This window comes from Mercurialis annua, linkage group LG3 (assembly GCF_937616625.2).
Source record: "Mercurialis annua linkage group LG3, ddMerAnnu1.2, whole genome shotgun sequence".
Taxonomy (NCBI): Eukaryota; Viridiplantae; Streptophyta; class Magnoliopsida; order Malpighiales; family Euphorbiaceae; genus Mercurialis; species Mercurialis annua.
In genome coordinates, this window is record NC_065572.1 from 1319179 (window position 1) to 1337763 (window position 18585).

Genomic DNA, 18585 nt, shown 5'->3' on the forward strand with positions numbered 1-18585 from the left:
GCCTCTATTTAGAGAAACAATTATATAAATTTAAATTTGAACCAGGCAAAAACCCCTAAAAATTTCTCTGCAAATCATCAAATCAAAATCTTTTTTCTCTCTCATTTCCTGTAAGTTATCATCATTAACTAAATTATTTCAACTATTTGTTCAAATCAATCCCTCAATCAAATTGCATGTAAATAAATTCAAAATTAACAATTTTTTTAGATAGAACAATTCATCAATTTAATTATTGTTCTTGTTGTTAATTGTTGATGCTATGAATACCCTTAGTTTTATTGGCAGTTCAACCATGAAACCCTCTTGTAAATTCCTTATTGCTCGAAAAAGCTCGAGTCTTTTTGGATTTGCAAAAAATTACCACCATACTATAACCAACAATTTATCAAGAAATCATTTGAATTTTGACCATAGCAAACGATTTTCTGTCTACCCTTTTCGGATTTTTGCAGTTAGAACCATAATTTATAATACCCACAAATCAATTTGTGTACCCAATTCAAATTTAGGCCAATCTAGGGTTCTTGTATCGGGATCCCTTTATCATGGGGATCGTACAGGAATTGGAGGGACGACGAATAGGGGTAATTCTGTTATTGCTAGTGTTGCATCAGATTTTAGAGGGTATTCAACTTCTGTTGAGGCTAGAGTTAATGATAAGAATTTTGAGAGGATTTATGTGCAAAATGGGCTTGGTGTTGCTGTTAAGCCATTAGTGGTTGAGAAGATTGATAAAGATGAGAATGTTGTTGGAGAGGAAGCTTCTAGGATAGGAATTGATGTTCCTGAGGGTGGTGAAAATGATGTAAATCGCGATCATTTGGAGGGTGTTAAGGGTGTTGAGAATGTTGCTTCGAGGACGGAGGAATCAGAGATTGAAAAAGAAGCGTGGAAGTTGTTGAAGGACGCCGTTGTGAGATATTGTGGAAGTCCTGTTGGTACGGTAGCTGCAAATGATCCCGGGGATAAAATGCCGTTGAATTATGATCAGGTGTTCATCCGTGATTTTGTGCCTTCGGCTCTTGCGTTTTTGCTTAAAGGAGAAGGAGAGATTGTGAGGAATTTCCTTCTTCATACCTTGCAATTGCAGGTGATGTGAATATTTTCTGTTACAGTATGTGTATATTTTGATAATTTATTGCATGTTTTATTTCTGGTAATGTTCATGTCTACCTTTATTGCCATGTGATTAGTCATTTTTTAGGACAGTTATGGTTTTACAATTTGGTTTACTGATGACCATCCATACAAAATATATTTTCACAAACCTTGAATCCACTTCTCGGAATAATAAATTTTAGTGATATTGTAAAACTTATGATTCCAGTTAGATATTAAAATTCCTTTTCAACAGATTTTGATTTCCCCCTCTCCTTTTAAATGGTATTATTTGGCTGTTGGTCTTCAAATGTTTACAGGCATAACTTTGATGATCCTGGTCCTGTAATAGGAGATATATTTGTTGTTAAATTTCTACAGCTGAAGACACAATACGTTCATGTCATCCGCTTGTTGATATCATATTATTTTACGCTATTAAGCTTGTGGGTTTTATCCTTTGTGCTAAATTTTTCTTTGAAGTTTCCATATTTGTATTGATGAATTATTTTCATTGACTCTATCTTAATAAATTTTTGTTCTTGCTACTAAAATTGTGCTTTTGCTTCTATATTTAGAGTTGGGAGAAAACTGTGGACTGCTATAGTCCTGGACAGGGGTTGATGCCTGCTAGTTTTAAAGTCAGAACTGTGCCTCTTGATGAAAATAAATCTGAAGAAGTTTTAGATCCAGATTTTGGTGAATCAGCTATTGGCCGTGTAGCGCCTGTAGATTCTGGTTAGTATTATATTGTCCTGTGACTGAGTAATGTCAATATGATATTGTAGTAGTTTTAATGTGGAGAAGCAATTGTCTTCTAATAGCTTATTGACTGTATCTGAGGTTCCATTCTTATTTGATAGGGCTGTGGTGGATCATTTTGTTGAGGTCGTATGGGAAAATTACTGGTGACTACACATTGCAAGAAAGGGTGGATGTTCAGACGGGCATAAAACTGATCTTAAATCTGTGCTTAACTGATGGGTTTGATATGTTTCCTTCTCTTCTAGTCACGGATGGCTCTTGCATGATAGATCGACGAATGGGTATTCATGGTCATCCCCTTGAGATTCAAGTACGTTCAGGCTTTACTTTCTGTTTTTTCTTAGTTGCACATTTTTATGGTGGCAAGATTATCAATTTTTGGATCTCTCAAACATGTGGCATTTCATTCGATGATCCAAACTATGGAATCTGGTTTTGTGAACTTCTTTCATACTTCTTTTCTTTCTTTAGCCTTTGATTTTTAGATATGTGCTTGGTTGCATTTGTAACATCTATTCCAAATCTTCACATGTGTTTTCTCTCATTTGGTTTACTTATCACAAGCCTATCTCTGCAGGCCTTATTTTACTCGGCTTTGCGGTGCTCGCGTGAGATGCTGACTGTAAATGATGGATCCAAGAATTTGGTGAGGGCCATTAACAATAGACTCAGTGCACTATCGTTTCACATTAGAGAATACTATTGGGTGGATATTAAAAAGATCAATGAAATATACCGGTATAAAACTGAAGAGTATTCCATGGATGCTACCAACAAATTCAATATCTATCCTGAACAAATTCCTACCTGGCTCATGGACTGGATACCAGAAGAAGGTGGCTATCTTATTGGGAATCTGCAGCCAGCTCACATGGATTTTAGGTTTTTCACTCTTGGAAATCTTTGGTCAGTTGTTTCATCTGTGGGCACTCCGAAACAAAATGAAGCCATTTTGAACTTGATTGAAGCCAAATGGGATGATCTTGTTGGTTGTATGCCTCTTAAAATATGTTACCCTGCACTGGAGCATGAGGAATGGCGTATTATCACTGGCAGTGACCCGAAGAACACGTGAGTTTTTTTTATGATTTTGTTTATCCTCAATTTGTACATCCTTGTGATTGATTTAGTTCTTGGATTCAATCAACTCATAAGTTTCTCTGTTTGGCGAATCCATGCAGTCCTTGGTCATATCATAATGGTGGATCCTGGCCGACACTTCTTTGGCAGGTAAACTTAGAATATAACTTGACTCCATAAACATTTTCACTTGTATGGATTGTTCACTTGGAAATGTTTGGCTTCACCTCTTCTGTTGCATTATGCACATGTTTGATAAACGCCTAGAAGCTGACTGAAATTAGTTCGCATAGCCCTTATTGCTATTTTTGGAGATATGGATTGAAGTGTAGTTTTGTTGCTTTTCAATGCTAATTACTAACAATAAATGGCTGCTGAAAAAGGCTTTTCTGGATCCTTGATTATTAGAAACGGAACTAATATATTTGATGGCGGTGTAAAAGATCTTTCTTTATGAGTTCTGGTTTTACATGTTGTTCTGCCAATGAACTTTAATATGTTCATTTTGTCTAACTTTTATCTTAATATATTGGTTATAGTTTACACTGGCATGCATCAAGATGGGCAGATTAGAACTCGCTCAGAAGGCAGTTGCTGTAGCTGAAAAGAGACTTTTAGGCGATCGTTGGCCCGAGTATTACGACACACGTACAGGGAAGTTCATTGGAAAGCAATCCCGCCTTTATCAAACATGGACAATTGCTGGGTTTCTGACATCCAAAATTCTCTTAGAGAATCCAGAAATGGCAGCTTTGTTGTTGTGGGAGGAGGATTACGAGCTTCTTGAAATCTGTGTTTGTGCACTTAACAAGACTGGCCGGAAGAAGTGCTCTCGAGGTGCTGCCAAATCTCAGATTCTCATCTAGAGTAAGCGACGACCATTTTGCCTACCGCAGAATCTGGTTTTACTGTACAGTAGGAAAGGCTTACAAAGAGTTATAATAAACAGCAATTTCCAAGCTATTAAAATGTAAAATATAGTAGCATTATCTTACCTATAGTTGATTGTCAAAAAAAAAAAAATCTTACCTATAGTTGTACAAAGGTTCTATTTATATTCCACTGGTTAATTAGCTAAGTTGATCAGTCTTGGAATCTTTAGTTACTAGCTTTAAGCGAGCTTTATGGATTTATATTGTAAGCTCCTGCCATTGCTATTGTATGTACATTACTATTCTTTTTAATAAATTTGATATTTAATAAATTGAGATGAGAAGATGGTATCAGCTTTGCTCTATTTAAAGTTTAGAAAAGAATTTGCAGAAATGTTATAACTGGAGTCTCAACAGGCTGCATTTCTATTAATTTATAGCATAGGTAGCACAGATACGGGAAACAACATGGACACGGCGAAACTGTGTTTTTTATGTTAAGTTTCGTATTTGAAACGTGTTCGAGAATGTTGATTGGATAAAGTATCCGTGCTACTTCAGTAGACATGAAATGCAAAAGATTATTATTATCTACCAATTGCTTCTATCAATTTCCATACATGATAAAACATAATTTTAGATGGACCCAATACTTCCCCATCCAAACAAATGCATCATATACACCTAAAGCTTCATGCTTTTTAGCCACTGATCTCATAAAGTCATACTTTGATAAGGGTTTAATTATAGAAGCACGCAACGTGTTCGATGAAATGCTTGACAGAGATGTTGTTGCTTGGACAGCTATGATCTCAGGGTATGTATCCTGCAATGAGCATGTCTATGCGTGGAGTATGTTTCGTGATATGGTAAAGAGTAAACTCAACCCAAATGCATTTACAATATCAAGTGTTTTAAAGACTTGTAAATGCATGCACAGTCTTTCTTGTGGAAGTTTGGTTCATGGATTTGCTGTTAAGCTTGGCATAGAAGGGTTTATTTATGTGGATAATGCATTAATGGATATGTATGCTACTTGTTGCGTGAGCATGAAGGAAGCATGTCTGGTTTTTAATAATATTGAAGTGAAAAATGCTGTGTCATGGACTACTATAATTGCTGGTTATACTCATAAAGGTCATGGCCTTCTTGGGCTTCAAATCTTCAGGCAGATGTTACTGGTATGTGCAATTTAAGGAAATAACTGTGGTGTAATTTCATATTTTCAAGAACTTTCTTTTCAGTGATTTCATTAGTTGATGCATTTTTGAACAGGAGGGAGAAGAATGCAACTCGTACAGTTTTTCGATTGCTGTTAGAGCGTGCGCTTCAATTGGCTCATATAACTACGGACAACAAATACATGCAGCAGTAATCAAACAAGGTTGTGAATCTAGTCTTCCTGTTTTGAATTCTATAGTAGATATGTATTGTAAATGTGGTCATTTATCCAAGGCAAATCAGTATTTCAATGAGATGCCACGAAAGGATTTAATCACGTGGAATGCCTTAATATCAGGATATGAAAGATTTGACCCTATTGAAGCCCTATTCATATTTTCACAATTGGAGTCAAATGGTTTTAGTCCAGATTGCAATACTTTTACGAGTATAACAGCTGCCTGCGCTAATTTAGCAGTTTTGAGTTGTGGACAACAGGTTCATGGAGGTATCATTCGCAGAGGCCTTGATAGGGAAGTGGCATTGGCTAATGCATTAATTGATATGTATGCAAAGTGTGGAAGCGTAACAGACTCGCATAAAATATTTATCGAATTGTCTTGCAAAAATTTGGTATCTTGGACTTCTATGATGATTGGTTATGGAGCTCACGGTTATGGCAAAGAGGTAGTTGAGTTGTTTGACGAGATGATTGAGTCGGGTATCCAACCCGATCAAATTGTGTTTATGGCAGTTTTGAGCGCTTGTAGTCATGCTGGATTAGTAGACCACGGTTTGAGATACTTCAACTCAATGATAGTCGATTATAACATCGAACCGGATCTTGAGATTTACGGATGTGTAGTGGATTTGCTAGGCAGAGCTGGGAGAGTTGAGGAGGCGTACAATCTGATGGAAAGCATGCCATTCATGCCCGATGAATCGGTTTGGTGTGCTCTTCTTAATGCTTGTAAAGCACATGGGATACCGAGTTTGGCAGCTACGCAAGTACTGGACTTGAGGCCAAAATTGAGCGGGACTTTTCTGATGCTGTCGAATATATATGCATCTGAAGGGAAGTGGGGGGAATTCGCAAGAGTGAGGAAATTGATGAAGGGAATGGGAAATAAAAAAGAAGTTGGGAGAAGTTGGATTGAGGTTAGAGATAAAGTTTATAGTTTTGTTGTGGGAGATAAAGTTGGTGATGAAATAGAGAGGGTATATGAAGTTTCCAAATGGTTGATTCAGCATATGGATTATGTACCTTATGTAGATTGTTTACTACATGACTTGGAAGACAATATGAATTGAATTTAGGCCTAATTACTTAAAAAAAACCCACCTTATACTTTTTTTCGTTTATACCCCAATCTAGGAAAATTTTCAATTATACCCTATTTTGGGTTTTTCATTTTCAGCTCTACCCTAAAATTTTAAATTTTGACAATTTAATAAATCTAATGATAAAATCATTAAAAATAACTAAATATAAGGGTGTTATGCTATCTTTTTCAATTTTTAAAAATACAAACAAGTCATTTAACTTTAAAAAGTTTCAGTTACATCCTCATGATTAATAATTTTTTTCTAATTTTTTTTTAAATTATTCTCCGGCCACCATGGTCGGAGAAGAGCTGGCCGGAGAAGAGCATCTTCACCGGTCCTAGCGAGCTGTTCTTCCCTTGGCCGGGGAAGAACAGATCTGTTCTTTCCCGGCAAAGGGAAGAACAGACCCGACGGGTCTGTTCTTCATGGAAGAACAAATCCCATGAGGGTTTGTTCTTCCATGAAGAACAGACCCTCATGGGTCAGTTCTTCCATTGAAAAACAACCCTGATGGGTCGGTTCTTCAAGGAAGAACCGACCCGACACCCGACGGGTCGGTTTTTCTTTGAAGAACGATCGATTTTCGCCTTTCGGAAAATAAATTTTTAGCGGAATAATTTAAATTTTTTTTCGTAAATTGATTTTATTTTTTAGCGGCATAATTTAAATTTAAATTTAAATTTTTATCGTAAAAAACATTTGTTTAACATTTTAAAATTTATTGAATAAATTAAATAAAAATAATTATTTTTAGTTTAATTTTAAAGGAAGAAGGTGTTTTTGGACTATTAATAATATTAACATTTATATAGAACTAGTTTCGCATTACGTGCTATGCACGTGGCTCGTAACGAACTCGTCAATGTACATATTAGTAAATTTATTATAATTATATCAATTTTTTATTTATAATTAATATTACATTATTTAAGAATTTTTGTAAAAGTAAATATAATATATTCGGTTATTAAATCTTTTTCCATACTGAATTTATTCTTCTTTTGATTTTATAATAACCATAATTAAATAATTAACTTAATTTTATTAATAATATCTTTAAAAATAATAAGATAATAAATTTAAATAATAATATATTAACCAAATACACTATTTAATTTTATTGTTAAATCAAACTAAAAGATAGGTATTCCTACTAATTTGGAGACAATTTAGTTATTTTTTACATACTAAAAAATAAATTGGAGATAATTTAGCTACCTATTCTAATTAAGACTTTAATTGCAATAGTGATTAATTAAATAACCAATTAGGTAATGACTATAAAACCTTTATTTAGTGTTAAACTGAAAAGGATTATTCGGTAAATTTGCCTGTCCCCCCCCCATCCGTGCTTTTATATATAGTATAGATAGATATAGGTTAAAAATGAAGGTTTAATTTGAACTTTTTTTCAAATGAAAAGAGGCCAATTTAACTCATTAGGGTAAAGTTGAAAACGAAAAACCCGAAATAGGGTATAATTGAAAATTTTCCTAGGTCGGGGTATAAACGAAAAAAAATTCGAGGTGGGGTTTTTTTAAGTAATTAGGCCTTGAATTTAAGAAGTTTTGGTGAATTTAACACATTCTTTACAGGAATATGCAATTTTAAGTTCTAATCAAGTTAAAATTGCAGAAATAACTCTGCTTTTTCATGCAGAAGTTCATTAGTTTATTTCATGAAATATGAGTTTTTTTTGTCACTGAATACAATAATTCCTCTTTATGGGACCAAAACTGAAAAACAACAGCAAGAGCTCAAGTAATAAGGTGATCTATAAATCTACTTTGCAAATTCGAAACATATGATAATCTTCAAACTCCATTACAACCAGAGTAGCTTCTTACGAGGGAGGTATGATCTCAACACGCGAATGTCACTTGATATTGAGAGCTTTGCCTTTAGGACACCATCTCGTTGAAAACGATCAATGATTTTCCATTCTGTGTTGCAATGGTTTTGTAACCCCTGCATTACGACAAGGCACAAAGATTATATGTTTATATTGATTCTTGTTCTTGAAGCTCTTAGATATAAATGGTTCTGATTCATAGCCAAGTCAGGAAACCAAAAAAATGATATAATAATATTCAACAATTGTGAAAAGTAAGAGGCACAAACTGTAACTTATACTAACTCATACAGTTGATCAAAAGTATATTCAGATAATATAGCTTAAAAAATCTGACAGCATAATGGAAGAATATTATAATTCAGCTATCTCACCTTAATGTTACAATGTATCCCCTTTAGGCCTCTACTTTTCTGAAATTTGATGTTAAAGCTCCCAGGCAAAAGAGTTGATCTTAGAAACTCACAGCAGCCCTCTTAAGCATAAAAATTCTTCACTTGAGGCATATGATGTGATTTCAGGCTCATAATGGACAAATAACCTTACAAGAATACAATTTTCACAGTAGATGAGATATATTATAGCTATCTGATATAATTATCTGTCAAAGCCGCGAAAAATTACGAGTCAATAATATGATGCCTGCTGAAGCATATTAACCATGTTACTAATATCTGCAGTGCTCCCCATTTACATCACCCTGGAATTTTTCAGGTCTTATTCTCATAATTCTCTCCTTTTTGAGATGGCACTGCCCTTACTCATTCCCATTTCTCAGCTATATCATCATTTAGTAAGCGATTTGTTTTTGCCAAAACACTTGCTTTTGTAGGCTTGGCAGCACACCAGTCGCCATGCACTAATGAGGTTATTTGGAAGCACATTACCCATTCTAAGCTATTTTCTACCAGTAATCCATGCAAGTACAGGAACCCCGTCTGAAGTGGTGAAAACGATGATTATCCCTCACCACAATTTCGCGATCAAAAACTCTAGAAATCAGCTTTGCTGCCATGTGACAATCATTACATATCCGCAGATTTTTCATTATCCTGATTGGTGTTGGTGGCTCAATACTGATAAGCCCAAAGGCGATTGCTAGCTTCTCACTATGTCTAAACAGAGTAGTTTCCTTCTCTTCATCGTCAATGTCAAAGGAAACATCGTGTGTTTCTGGTGCATAACCTTCCATCTTTAATTTCTTAGCCATTTCATCGAGCATATTATCGATATCTTTAATTTGAGGGTGTGTTTTATCGCCTGCAAGGAATTCATGAACTATTCCATTTGCTTCGATCATACTACACCCTGGGGTCTTCATCACTCCATGTCGTATCATTATTCCCCTAATCTCACGAACACCATCCCAGTTACCTTTTGAAGCATAGATATTAGATAGCAACACATGGAATCCTTCATGGTCAGGATGAAGTTCAATAAGCTTCCTTCCAACCCGCTCCCCCATATCATTGTCCCCGAATTTCTTACAAGCCCCAAGCAAGGCACCCCAAGTGGAAACATCAGGTGTTATAGGCATATTCTGAATGAGTTCTTCTGCTTCTTTAAGCAAACCTGCACGTCCTAGAAGGTCAACCATGCATCCATAATGCTTGAGGTTGGGGTCTATCTTGTGCTCCTGGATCATAGAACTAAAATAGCACCTCCCCTTCTCTACTAAGCCCATGTGTCTACAAGCAACAAGAACTGCCACAAATGTTATCTCATTAGGCATAACACCAATTTCCTTCATCTCTGAAAATGTATCAAGTGATTTGTCTACTAACCCATTCAGTGCCAAACCGAGAATGACAGCATTCCAAGTGGACACTCCTTTCTCCTCCATTCCATGGAAAACTTCTAAAGCATTTTCAACACATCCAAATTTCATGTACATATCTATAAGGGTTGTACCCAGAATGACATTAATCTTTAGGCCATTCTTTCTTACATAAACATGGACCCATTTTCCTTGGTCAAGGGCGGCCAAGTGGGTGCAAGCTGAGACCACACTTACTAAAGTTGTCTCATCAGGCTTAACTCCATTAACCTGCATTTCTTGAAACAATGTCAATGTCTCAGCAAATCTATCATGCTGAACATAACCTGATATCATTGCACTCCATGAAATAATATCCTTATCAATCATCGAATCAAATAGAGCCTTGGCTTTTTCAACTTCCCCGCATTTCAAGTACCCGGATATCATAGAATTCCATGATATCTGGTCCAAGCAGTCACCCCCACCAAACAGCTTTTGTGCACTCTCTACTTCCCAACAACTTGAATACATGTAAATCAAAGCATTTTGAAGGTTAACATAAGACTCAATCCCAATTTTCACAGCCAAACTATGAACCAATTTACCTATCTTAATCATCACTAAATTAGCACACGCTGAAAGAACACTAACCAACACAATCTCGTCCACCATAATTCCATAACCAATCATATCCCGAAACATTACCAAACCCTCCTCATATCTTTCATTTTGCTCATAACCCGAAATCAACGCACTCCACGACACCAAATCCCTCTTGGGCATTCCATCAAACAATCTGAAAGCCTCATCAACATCACCTTTCTTACCAAACAACACAATCATCGAATTCGACGCAATAACATTCCTCTCCGGCATCCTCTCATACACACACTTAGCCTCCTCAACATCACCCACCAAAACATACCCAGCCAACATAGAATTCCAAGAAACCAAATCCAACACAGGACTTTCATCGAACACCTTACGAGCATAGCTCAATTTCCCACAAACACCATACAAATTAATCAAAGTATTCTTCACATACACATCAAACTCAAAACCCGTCTGCATAACATGACAATGAATCATCTTCCCTTCAAATTCCGACACTCTAATCGCGCAGGACTGAATTAAAATCGGATACGTAAAATTATCAGGCTCAACATTCTCTCTCAGCATCAATTTATACATACCCATTGAATTACTGGGTACATTTGTTTGAACATAAGCTCTCATCATTGTATTGAAAAGAAATGCATTTGGGTTGTTAATTGTGTCGAAGATTTTATAAGAGTGATTGATATGAATGAAATTTGCGTCGGTTGAGAACTTGAGAAGCTTGCTAGCGGCGAAATTATCGTTGAGTAAACCGGTGAAGATCGTTTGAGAGAGGATTTGACTGAATTGTTTGAAGTTTTTGCAATGGTGATTCAAAAGGGTTTCTAAAATTGAAAGAGTTATGGTTGGATTGATTCTGGGTCTGGAACTGAAGAATGTTCTGAACTTTGTAGCGGCGGAAAAATAGTTTTGTTTCGTTAAATTCATAGAAGAAATTTAATCAGTTGTTAGTAATTGGTGAGTTTAAATCTTTAAATTTTGGTTTAGCTGATTTGATTTTGAATTTGAAAATCCCGCGAGAAACTACTGTTCATGCTGCATCTGTTTTAGCGGGACATTGGTGGATTGAGATTTTGAGAAGGCTTAAATCTAGGGCTCAAAAGAGCTTGGCTCGAGCTTGTTCGTCAATAAAACAATTAAAAAAATACTAGAATTTTAATTTAATGATGTTCGGTTTATTTACATATATAAATAAATTGTATTTGAGCTTGCAAACTCACTCGAGTTTAAATTTCAAATGAATTTTTTATAAGCTTGTTCATATATGAATTTGATGAAGAATGCATGAATTATTGTATGTAATGTGAGTAAAATTATAAAGTTTTTAGTGCGTTAGCGTCTTCGTTCCTTCATACACAAACAGAGTTTAATTTAGATTTCTTTATACACTAATTGAGCTTAATTTGTAATATTCCTTCATTTTAATATCAAACCAGCCAAGCTCGAACTTTATTGTATGAATGAATTAATTCTATTTCGGTTCGTTTAGTATAAAAAAAAAAAAGTTCAAATTCAGTTTGTTTAGCATCTAAACGAACTAGCACATAGTGAATTCGAGCCGAATATGAAGAGCTTGTTCGTATAACAAGCGGAACATGAACATATCAAAACCTTGTTAAGTTTGATTTATTTACAATTGTAATCTGCATGTCTCGTTCGGTACTTAATTGGAGATTGTTGAGATAATCAAATCAAATCCAACCCATCTTGGACATTAGTTTTAAAGATTATAAAAAATAACATAAAATCGGTTAAAAAAAATTAAAAATAATTTTTTTACACGATTCGTATTTTTCTTTTATATTTTTTTCTTACTTTATACATGCTATATTAAATATGTATTAAGAATGTATGAGCAATGAATCTTTATGAACCTCATATATGTACACTATGTATTTTATAAGAAATATTAGAAGCATAAAAAAGGTTTAAGTAAAGATGATTTTTTGTAGCTTAAAACTAAATATTCAAATCGATATTTTTTTTTATGTAATTTCGTGTTTGTTTCTAAATTTCTATATGTAAACATATATAAGTGTACTTTACGCATATGTTTATTTTATGATAAATAAATAAAGTGTTTGTGGTAATAATAGAATGCACGACTTTAGCATAATGGTTCAATGTTTATACTATTTGAAATATAATTCATTGGTTGTATATATTATTAATTTCGATAAAAACAATATTTTTTTCAATTATTCTCATTTTTAATATGGTTGATCATATATTTTTTATAAATTAATATAAATAGGGAAAAGGATCATTTATGCCCTTAAAATTTCACTTCAGGATTAAGTAAGCCTTCAACGTTCGGAACGGTTCAAATATGCCCCCAACGTTTTAAAAAGTGAATAACTATGCCTGAAGGGCATAAATGACCCTTTTCGTATTTAAATAACACTTTAAACAAAAATTGATCATCATTAAGATATTAAAAAAAATTAAATTATTTAGAGAAAAAAATTAGCTTACTTAGGGCATCTCCAACCCAACTGTAAAAATGAGTCGGGTCCTACCATTTGAAGTTAGCCAACTCCAACCCAACTCTAAAAACTCAATTTTTTTTAGAATTTTTGAATAATAAAAGTTTTACTATTCACAACTATATAAGGATTATTTTGTATTTTTTAAGTTTACAAATTACTGGTTTAACCTATTAACTTTAATTTATACAATTATGTCCTAGTATATTCAAATATTAAAACTTTATATCTTTGTTATTATATTTTTTATATGACTTTTAATAAAATTATAAATATTAATAAACCGCATATATTATAAATTAATTATATATAAAAATAACAAAATATATATTCTAATAAATAATACAAATAATTATAAAAATAAAAATAACAACAACAATAATATTAATAAAAATAACAACAACAATAATTTATTTTTCGTGTGAACCACTTCCACCTTTGATAACATTAGCATAATATTCACCAAAAGAATGAGAAACGAAAATTTGTTGTCGAGATTGTTGGGCTCTTTTTTTTCTAAAATTCGTGCTTATATCAAGTCTTGCATTAAAGTTATATTTTTATAAAAAGAATTCAAGAACAAAAATGCCCACATTACACTCCGTAATGATTTAATTGAGTATTTATGGGAGCGATTTGCTAATTTCAAATTTTAGTAGATAATTATATTTTTATTATTATTATATTTTTTATTTATTTTTTGTGTTAATTTTTGTATTATTAGTGTATTTTTTGTATTATTTTTATGTAAAATGTTTAGTATATATGTTTTGTATTTTTAGGATGAATATGTAAAAGAAGTTTTAATTTGAATCAAATTATTAAAATAATAAAATAGTGTAGTTTTAAAATATTATTTAGAGTTAGAGATAGGATTTGTGATTAATTTTTTTTTATTTAAAATTAAAAATAGAGTTTATAATAAGAGAAAAATCTATTATATCTCTACTAAAAAATAGAATTACAATTATAAAATGAGTTAGACACGTATAAAGTTCACATTTTTTTTTTTGCTAAAATTGTCACTCATCTTCTCTAATTACCCCCTCCCACACTAAACTTTTCTTTTTCCCGTCAGCTACTCCCCACCCCCTTCGAAAAACCCTTCCACCCTTCAAAACCCTTGACCAAAAATGTCCTCCAAATCCAAAAAATCAACCCCACCAAAACCAACCCACCACCCCTACTTCAAGCCCGGCGCAATGGTGGAAGCCTCGTCGGACGACGACGGCTTCCGCGGCTCCTGGTACATCGGCAAGATAATCCGGCGAGCAACAACGAAAGACCCTAACAAATTCTTGGTAGAGTACGAGACACTCTTTAGCGACGACGGAGGAAAGAATCCTCTGAAGGAAATTTACGATGTTGCTCAGCTACGGCCGTTAGCTCCAAGAGAGAACCACCGGAAATTTAGATTTGGCGAGAAAGTTGACGCTTATCACAGTGACGGGTGGTGGGAGGGTTCTATAACGGAGGAGCGTGAGGATGGGAGGTTTGCTGTTTATTTTAAAGGCTCCAAGGAGCAGATTGTGTTTGGTTCTGAGGTTTTGAGGTTGCATAGAGAGTGGGTTGATGGGGAATGGAAACCGCCGTTGGAGGTTGAAGACGGGTCCCGGGATCGGGTTTTGAAAGAGAAGGAGACTGTGAAATTGAAGGAGGTGATCAAAGAGAAGACTAAAAAAGTGGTGAGAACTTTGAAATTTAATCAATTTGTTTTTGAGTTTTTGTATGTCTTGATTGGATAATGTGATTCACTGATTTAGCATGATTATGATTCATTATTGCATTAGTTTTTGTGGTTATGATATTTAGATGCTGGACTGAAATAGAAAGACTTAGCGATTAGTATCTGCATTTTGTCTAATGGTGAGTCCATGACGCAATTACTAGAGCAACAATTGATAGAGACAAAGCTAAATTGTTTTTTTTACTAGATTATTCTCTTATATGGATAAGAAAAAAATGGATTCAAATTAAAAAAGAGTAATTGGTCAAAATTTAAAATAATGGTTTACTATTTACCGCCTTAAATTACCACCCACCGCTCTAATTTTTACCTAAATATTTCTAAGCCAATTTTTTTTTTCAAAAACAAAAAACTCAATCCTCTCAACTCAACCAAAAACCCGACGAAAATCTGAACAAATTTAAAATTAAGATATCGAAATCTAGCCGAGATAGAGGACAGAAACCTCCGATAAGTGATTGATTTTTGTTTTTACGTTTTTGGGCCAGCGTCGGATGGCTATAGTCATTTGCAATAACGTCCCAATGGGACTTTAATCGTCCTAGTGGGACATTTTTTATTTTTTTAAAAAATTATTAATTAAATTAAAAAACTAATTTAGTTAATTAAATTTTATTATTTATAATTTTATTTGATTAAATTAAATTTTAGTAGTGTTAGTTTAGGTTTTAGGATATATTAGTTAATTAAATTTATTTAGTGTTTAGGGTTTTGTTAATTTAATTTTATGGGCTAATTAAATTTAAGTATTCTTAGTTTAGGGTTTATGATTATAATTCTTTATCTAGAGGAATTTTATTATTCATTTACTTAATTTCATTTTATTTGCTTAATTTTAATAGTGTAATTTAATTAATATTAATTTAAATTGATAATTCCGAAAGCGTGCTGTGAGTGCCTCAGTTCGACGACAACAGATGCAGGCTCGTGCTATTGAGAGAGCTAGTGGGACGCCAGGGGGTGATCATATTCAGGATGATCAGATACAGGATGATCAGATAGAGGATGCTGATTTTCAGAGTTCTGAGGACGAGAGTTTAGGACCATACGTCATTAGTCGACAGAGAAAGGGAAAAGATGGACGGTTTGTTGCTGAATCGTCATCAGGTAAATAAAATTCAATTATTATATTAATTTAACAATATTGATAAAATATTAAATTTATGTTAATTATTGTAATCATAATTTCAGTGACGAGTAAACGAGGTAGGACAGATGAGGATGTTTGGGCTGTTAGTGGTCCAGTGCCAGGTGGACCCGAGGATGGCAGTGTCATTCCCAGTTTTCTCGGACATGTCGCTTTTGGGATATGGACAGGGAAGGAGGAGAGAGGCACCCTGAAGTGCCAGAGTAGACATGCAGCTTGTAAGAGGCTGACAACATGGTATCGTGGGGCCTCGGACGAGGTCAGAGGGCTGATAGCCGGGACTGGTTTGGGGCATCTTCCGGAGACTATGTTTGATCACTTGGATATTCCGCTCCTTTCTGCATTTGTGGAGCGATGGCAGCCTGATACTAGCTCATTTCACCTGCCATTTGGGGAGATGACCATTACATTGCATGACGTGTGGTTTATTCTCGGTATTCCAGTTGACGGAAAAATGATTTCAGGTGAAATATTTTTACTGAAATATTTTATTCTATATTTGTTGAAATATTTTTGTCAAATATATTTATCGAAATAAATTAATATACATGTATGTAATATGTTTTCAGATGAGCCGGGGAAACAGTTACTGCTGGCCTCATGTGTAGAGATTTTAGGGATCACTATGGATGATCTGTTAGCTGACTCGACGAAGCATTTTGCGAATGGAGGGGTTTTAATTGAGTCAATTTTTAAGATCTGTGGACAGGGTCTGAGTGCTGAGGTTGAGGCGATAGCATGGATCTGGCTGACGTTAGGTTGCACTCTATTTGTCGATAAGAGTGGCCACCGGATTAGACCAGCCTGCCTTTGGGAGATGCGGGATGGAGCCACAGACGCGACTACTTACTCCTGGGCCTCTGCTACACTTGCATATCTATATCGTCAGTTAGGAATCGCCTCTAGAGGAGACTGTCACGGTTTGTCTGGGTGCCTAACACTACTCCAAGCTTGGATATATGAGTACTTTCCATGCTTCCGACCCCAGCGAGAGAGGCTGATTATCGACCCTAACACTCCTCGAGCTTGCAGTTGGAGTGTATCTGTGACAGAGTGTACAAAGAGTCGGCTTCAGTCATTGCGTGCCCGCATAGACCAGTTGACTCCCGACGAGGTACGTAGATTTAATAACTTAGTTGAATTTAAGTATTTAGTTGAATTAAATTAATTTAATTAATTAGTTTTTTTAATTATTTAGTTGAATTTTTATATTTAGTTGAATTTAATTAATTAGTTCTTTAGTTTTTTTATTTTTTATTTTTGAGCAGGTGGCGTGGCTCCCTTTTGGTGCCGACCCTGCTGTCACCGTTCGGCGGACTGCTTACATGGGTTTGCTAGTGTATAGGGACATCATTGAGCCGTACATGTCCGGGAGAGTTGTACGTCAGTTGGGTTATATGCAGACCATACCGTCGCCTATTTTTCGGCCCGAAAAGGCCGTCAGGTCGTGGAATTCACTTAGGTACGCTGTGGAGATGGCTAAGAATGTTGGGATCGACGGCTGGGATGGTTTTCCTATGACTTGCCTGCTTCCTTTGACGTTCCTCGATCCAGCTACTGTTTTTGCTGGAGCATGCCATCCTGCGTACATGGAGTGGTACATACGATTTTCGCACCCGCAGCTCCTTAACATTGACGTAGCAGCTCCACGAGGCCGTCCTTCTCGCTCCAATACTGATTATGTAAGTTTTTTTTAACTTACATATTACCATATATATTTAATTGTTTAACTCAACTTAATTTATTTTCTTTTGTAGTGGGTTAATCGTTTCAGTAGCGTGAGCCAGGGAATTCTCAGCCGTCTCAGTGCGATGAGTGCACAGTATGGCATTCCGGAGATGGAGCAGACCATATCTAAGTCGACTACTGACTTAGAGCGAGTCATGGAAGATTGGCGGCTAGCTGATTGAGATTGTAGTATTTTAGTACTCTATTATGTTATGTTTTTTATTATATTTTTTGTACTTCGTACTCTATTATGTCATGTTTTTTGTACTATATACTCTATTATGTTATGTTTTTTTATTATTTTTAGTAATAATTTCTAACAAAAATTCGGCAGCATTTCCTCTATACTACTACTATCACCCATTTTTCAGGGATTTTTTGTAAAACACAAAATACATATATATATGCCAACAATCACAACAACCTAAGAACACATATTATTTTAAAATAAAACACAATATAGATCCACGTATTATTTTTATCAACAAATTCTAACAAAAATTCGGCATCATTTTCTTTATAATACTAGCATCACCCATTTTTCAGGGACTTCCTGCAAAACACAAATATATATATATTTGCCATCAATCACAACAACCACCTAAAAACACGTAATACCAAGTAAGATAATATAAAGCTCTGAATTAACTCAAATAGACGCATCTAACAATCTCTCCCATATCCTACTATCATATCATCTATCCAAATACTCAACAGTACGATCCCTGTATGTGAACCACGGGGAGGCAATAGGAGGGACATGGAAATTATCAGTTAAATCTAAACGAACTAAATGAGCGTAACTACCTAAATGCAATATCATTATCTCTCTCAATGGTCGTGAGTCAACCTCAGATGAATGTAAAGGCAGAACAGTACAAGTAGCCCTACCCGGCCGTGAGCTCGTCCCGCCTTTTATGAAAATGACAGCTACATCAAAGAG

The 18585-nt window shown here is 34.8% G+C and overlaps 4 protein-coding genes across 4 annotated transcripts; 3 read left to right on the forward strand and 1 right to left on the reverse strand.

Annotated features, from left to right (window-relative positions):
• Positions 1–4150, forward strand: LOC126673277 (alkaline/neutral invertase A, mitochondrial). The gene is made up of 6 exons (XM_050367360.2): positions 1–1093; positions 1680–1839; positions 1965–2176; positions 2444–2937; positions 3048–3096; positions 3486–4150. Exons 1-6 carry the CDS (start codon positions 263–265, stop codon positions 3810–3812), a joined length of 2073 nt encoding a protein of 690 aa, XP_050223317.1. The 5' UTR covers positions 1–262; the 3' UTR covers positions 3813–4150.
• A 91-nt stretch (positions 4151–4241) lies between these two features.
• LOC126673278 (putative pentatricopeptide repeat-containing protein At1g56570) lies at positions 4242–6341 on the forward strand. Its single transcript, XM_050367361.2, has 2 exons — positions 4242–4999; positions 5094–6341. The coding sequence occupies exons 1-2, from the start codon at positions 4385–4387 to the stop codon at positions 6288–6290; spliced, it is 1812 nt and encodes a 603-aa protein (XP_050223318.1). The 5' UTR covers positions 4242–4384; the 3' UTR covers positions 6291–6341.
• A 1603-nt stretch (positions 6342–7944) lies between these two features.
• LOC126671094 (pentatricopeptide repeat-containing protein At1g08070, chloroplastic-like) lies at positions 7945–11609 on the reverse strand. Its single transcript, XM_050364808.2, has 2 exons — positions 8532–11609; positions 7945–8273 (listed from the first exon to the last, which is right to left on the reverse strand). The coding sequence occupies exon 1, from the start codon at positions 11459–11461 to the stop codon at positions 9062–9064; it is 2400 nt and encodes a 799-aa protein (XP_050220765.1). The 5' UTR covers positions 11462–11609; the 3' UTR covers positions 7945–8273; positions 8532–9061.
• A 2419-nt stretch (positions 11610–14028) lies between these two features.
• On the forward strand, positions 14029–17912 carry LOC126673400 (protein MAIN-LIKE 1-like). Its single transcript, XM_050367535.2, has 6 exons — positions 14029–14705; positions 15652–15874; positions 15959–16378; positions 16484–17028; positions 17183–17596; positions 17672–17912. The coding sequence occupies exons 1-6, from the start codon at positions 14154–14156 to the stop codon at positions 17822–17824; spliced, it is 2307 nt and encodes a 768-aa protein (XP_050223492.1). The 5' UTR covers positions 14029–14153; the 3' UTR covers positions 17825–17912.
• Positions 17913–18585: the final 673 nt, after the last annotated feature.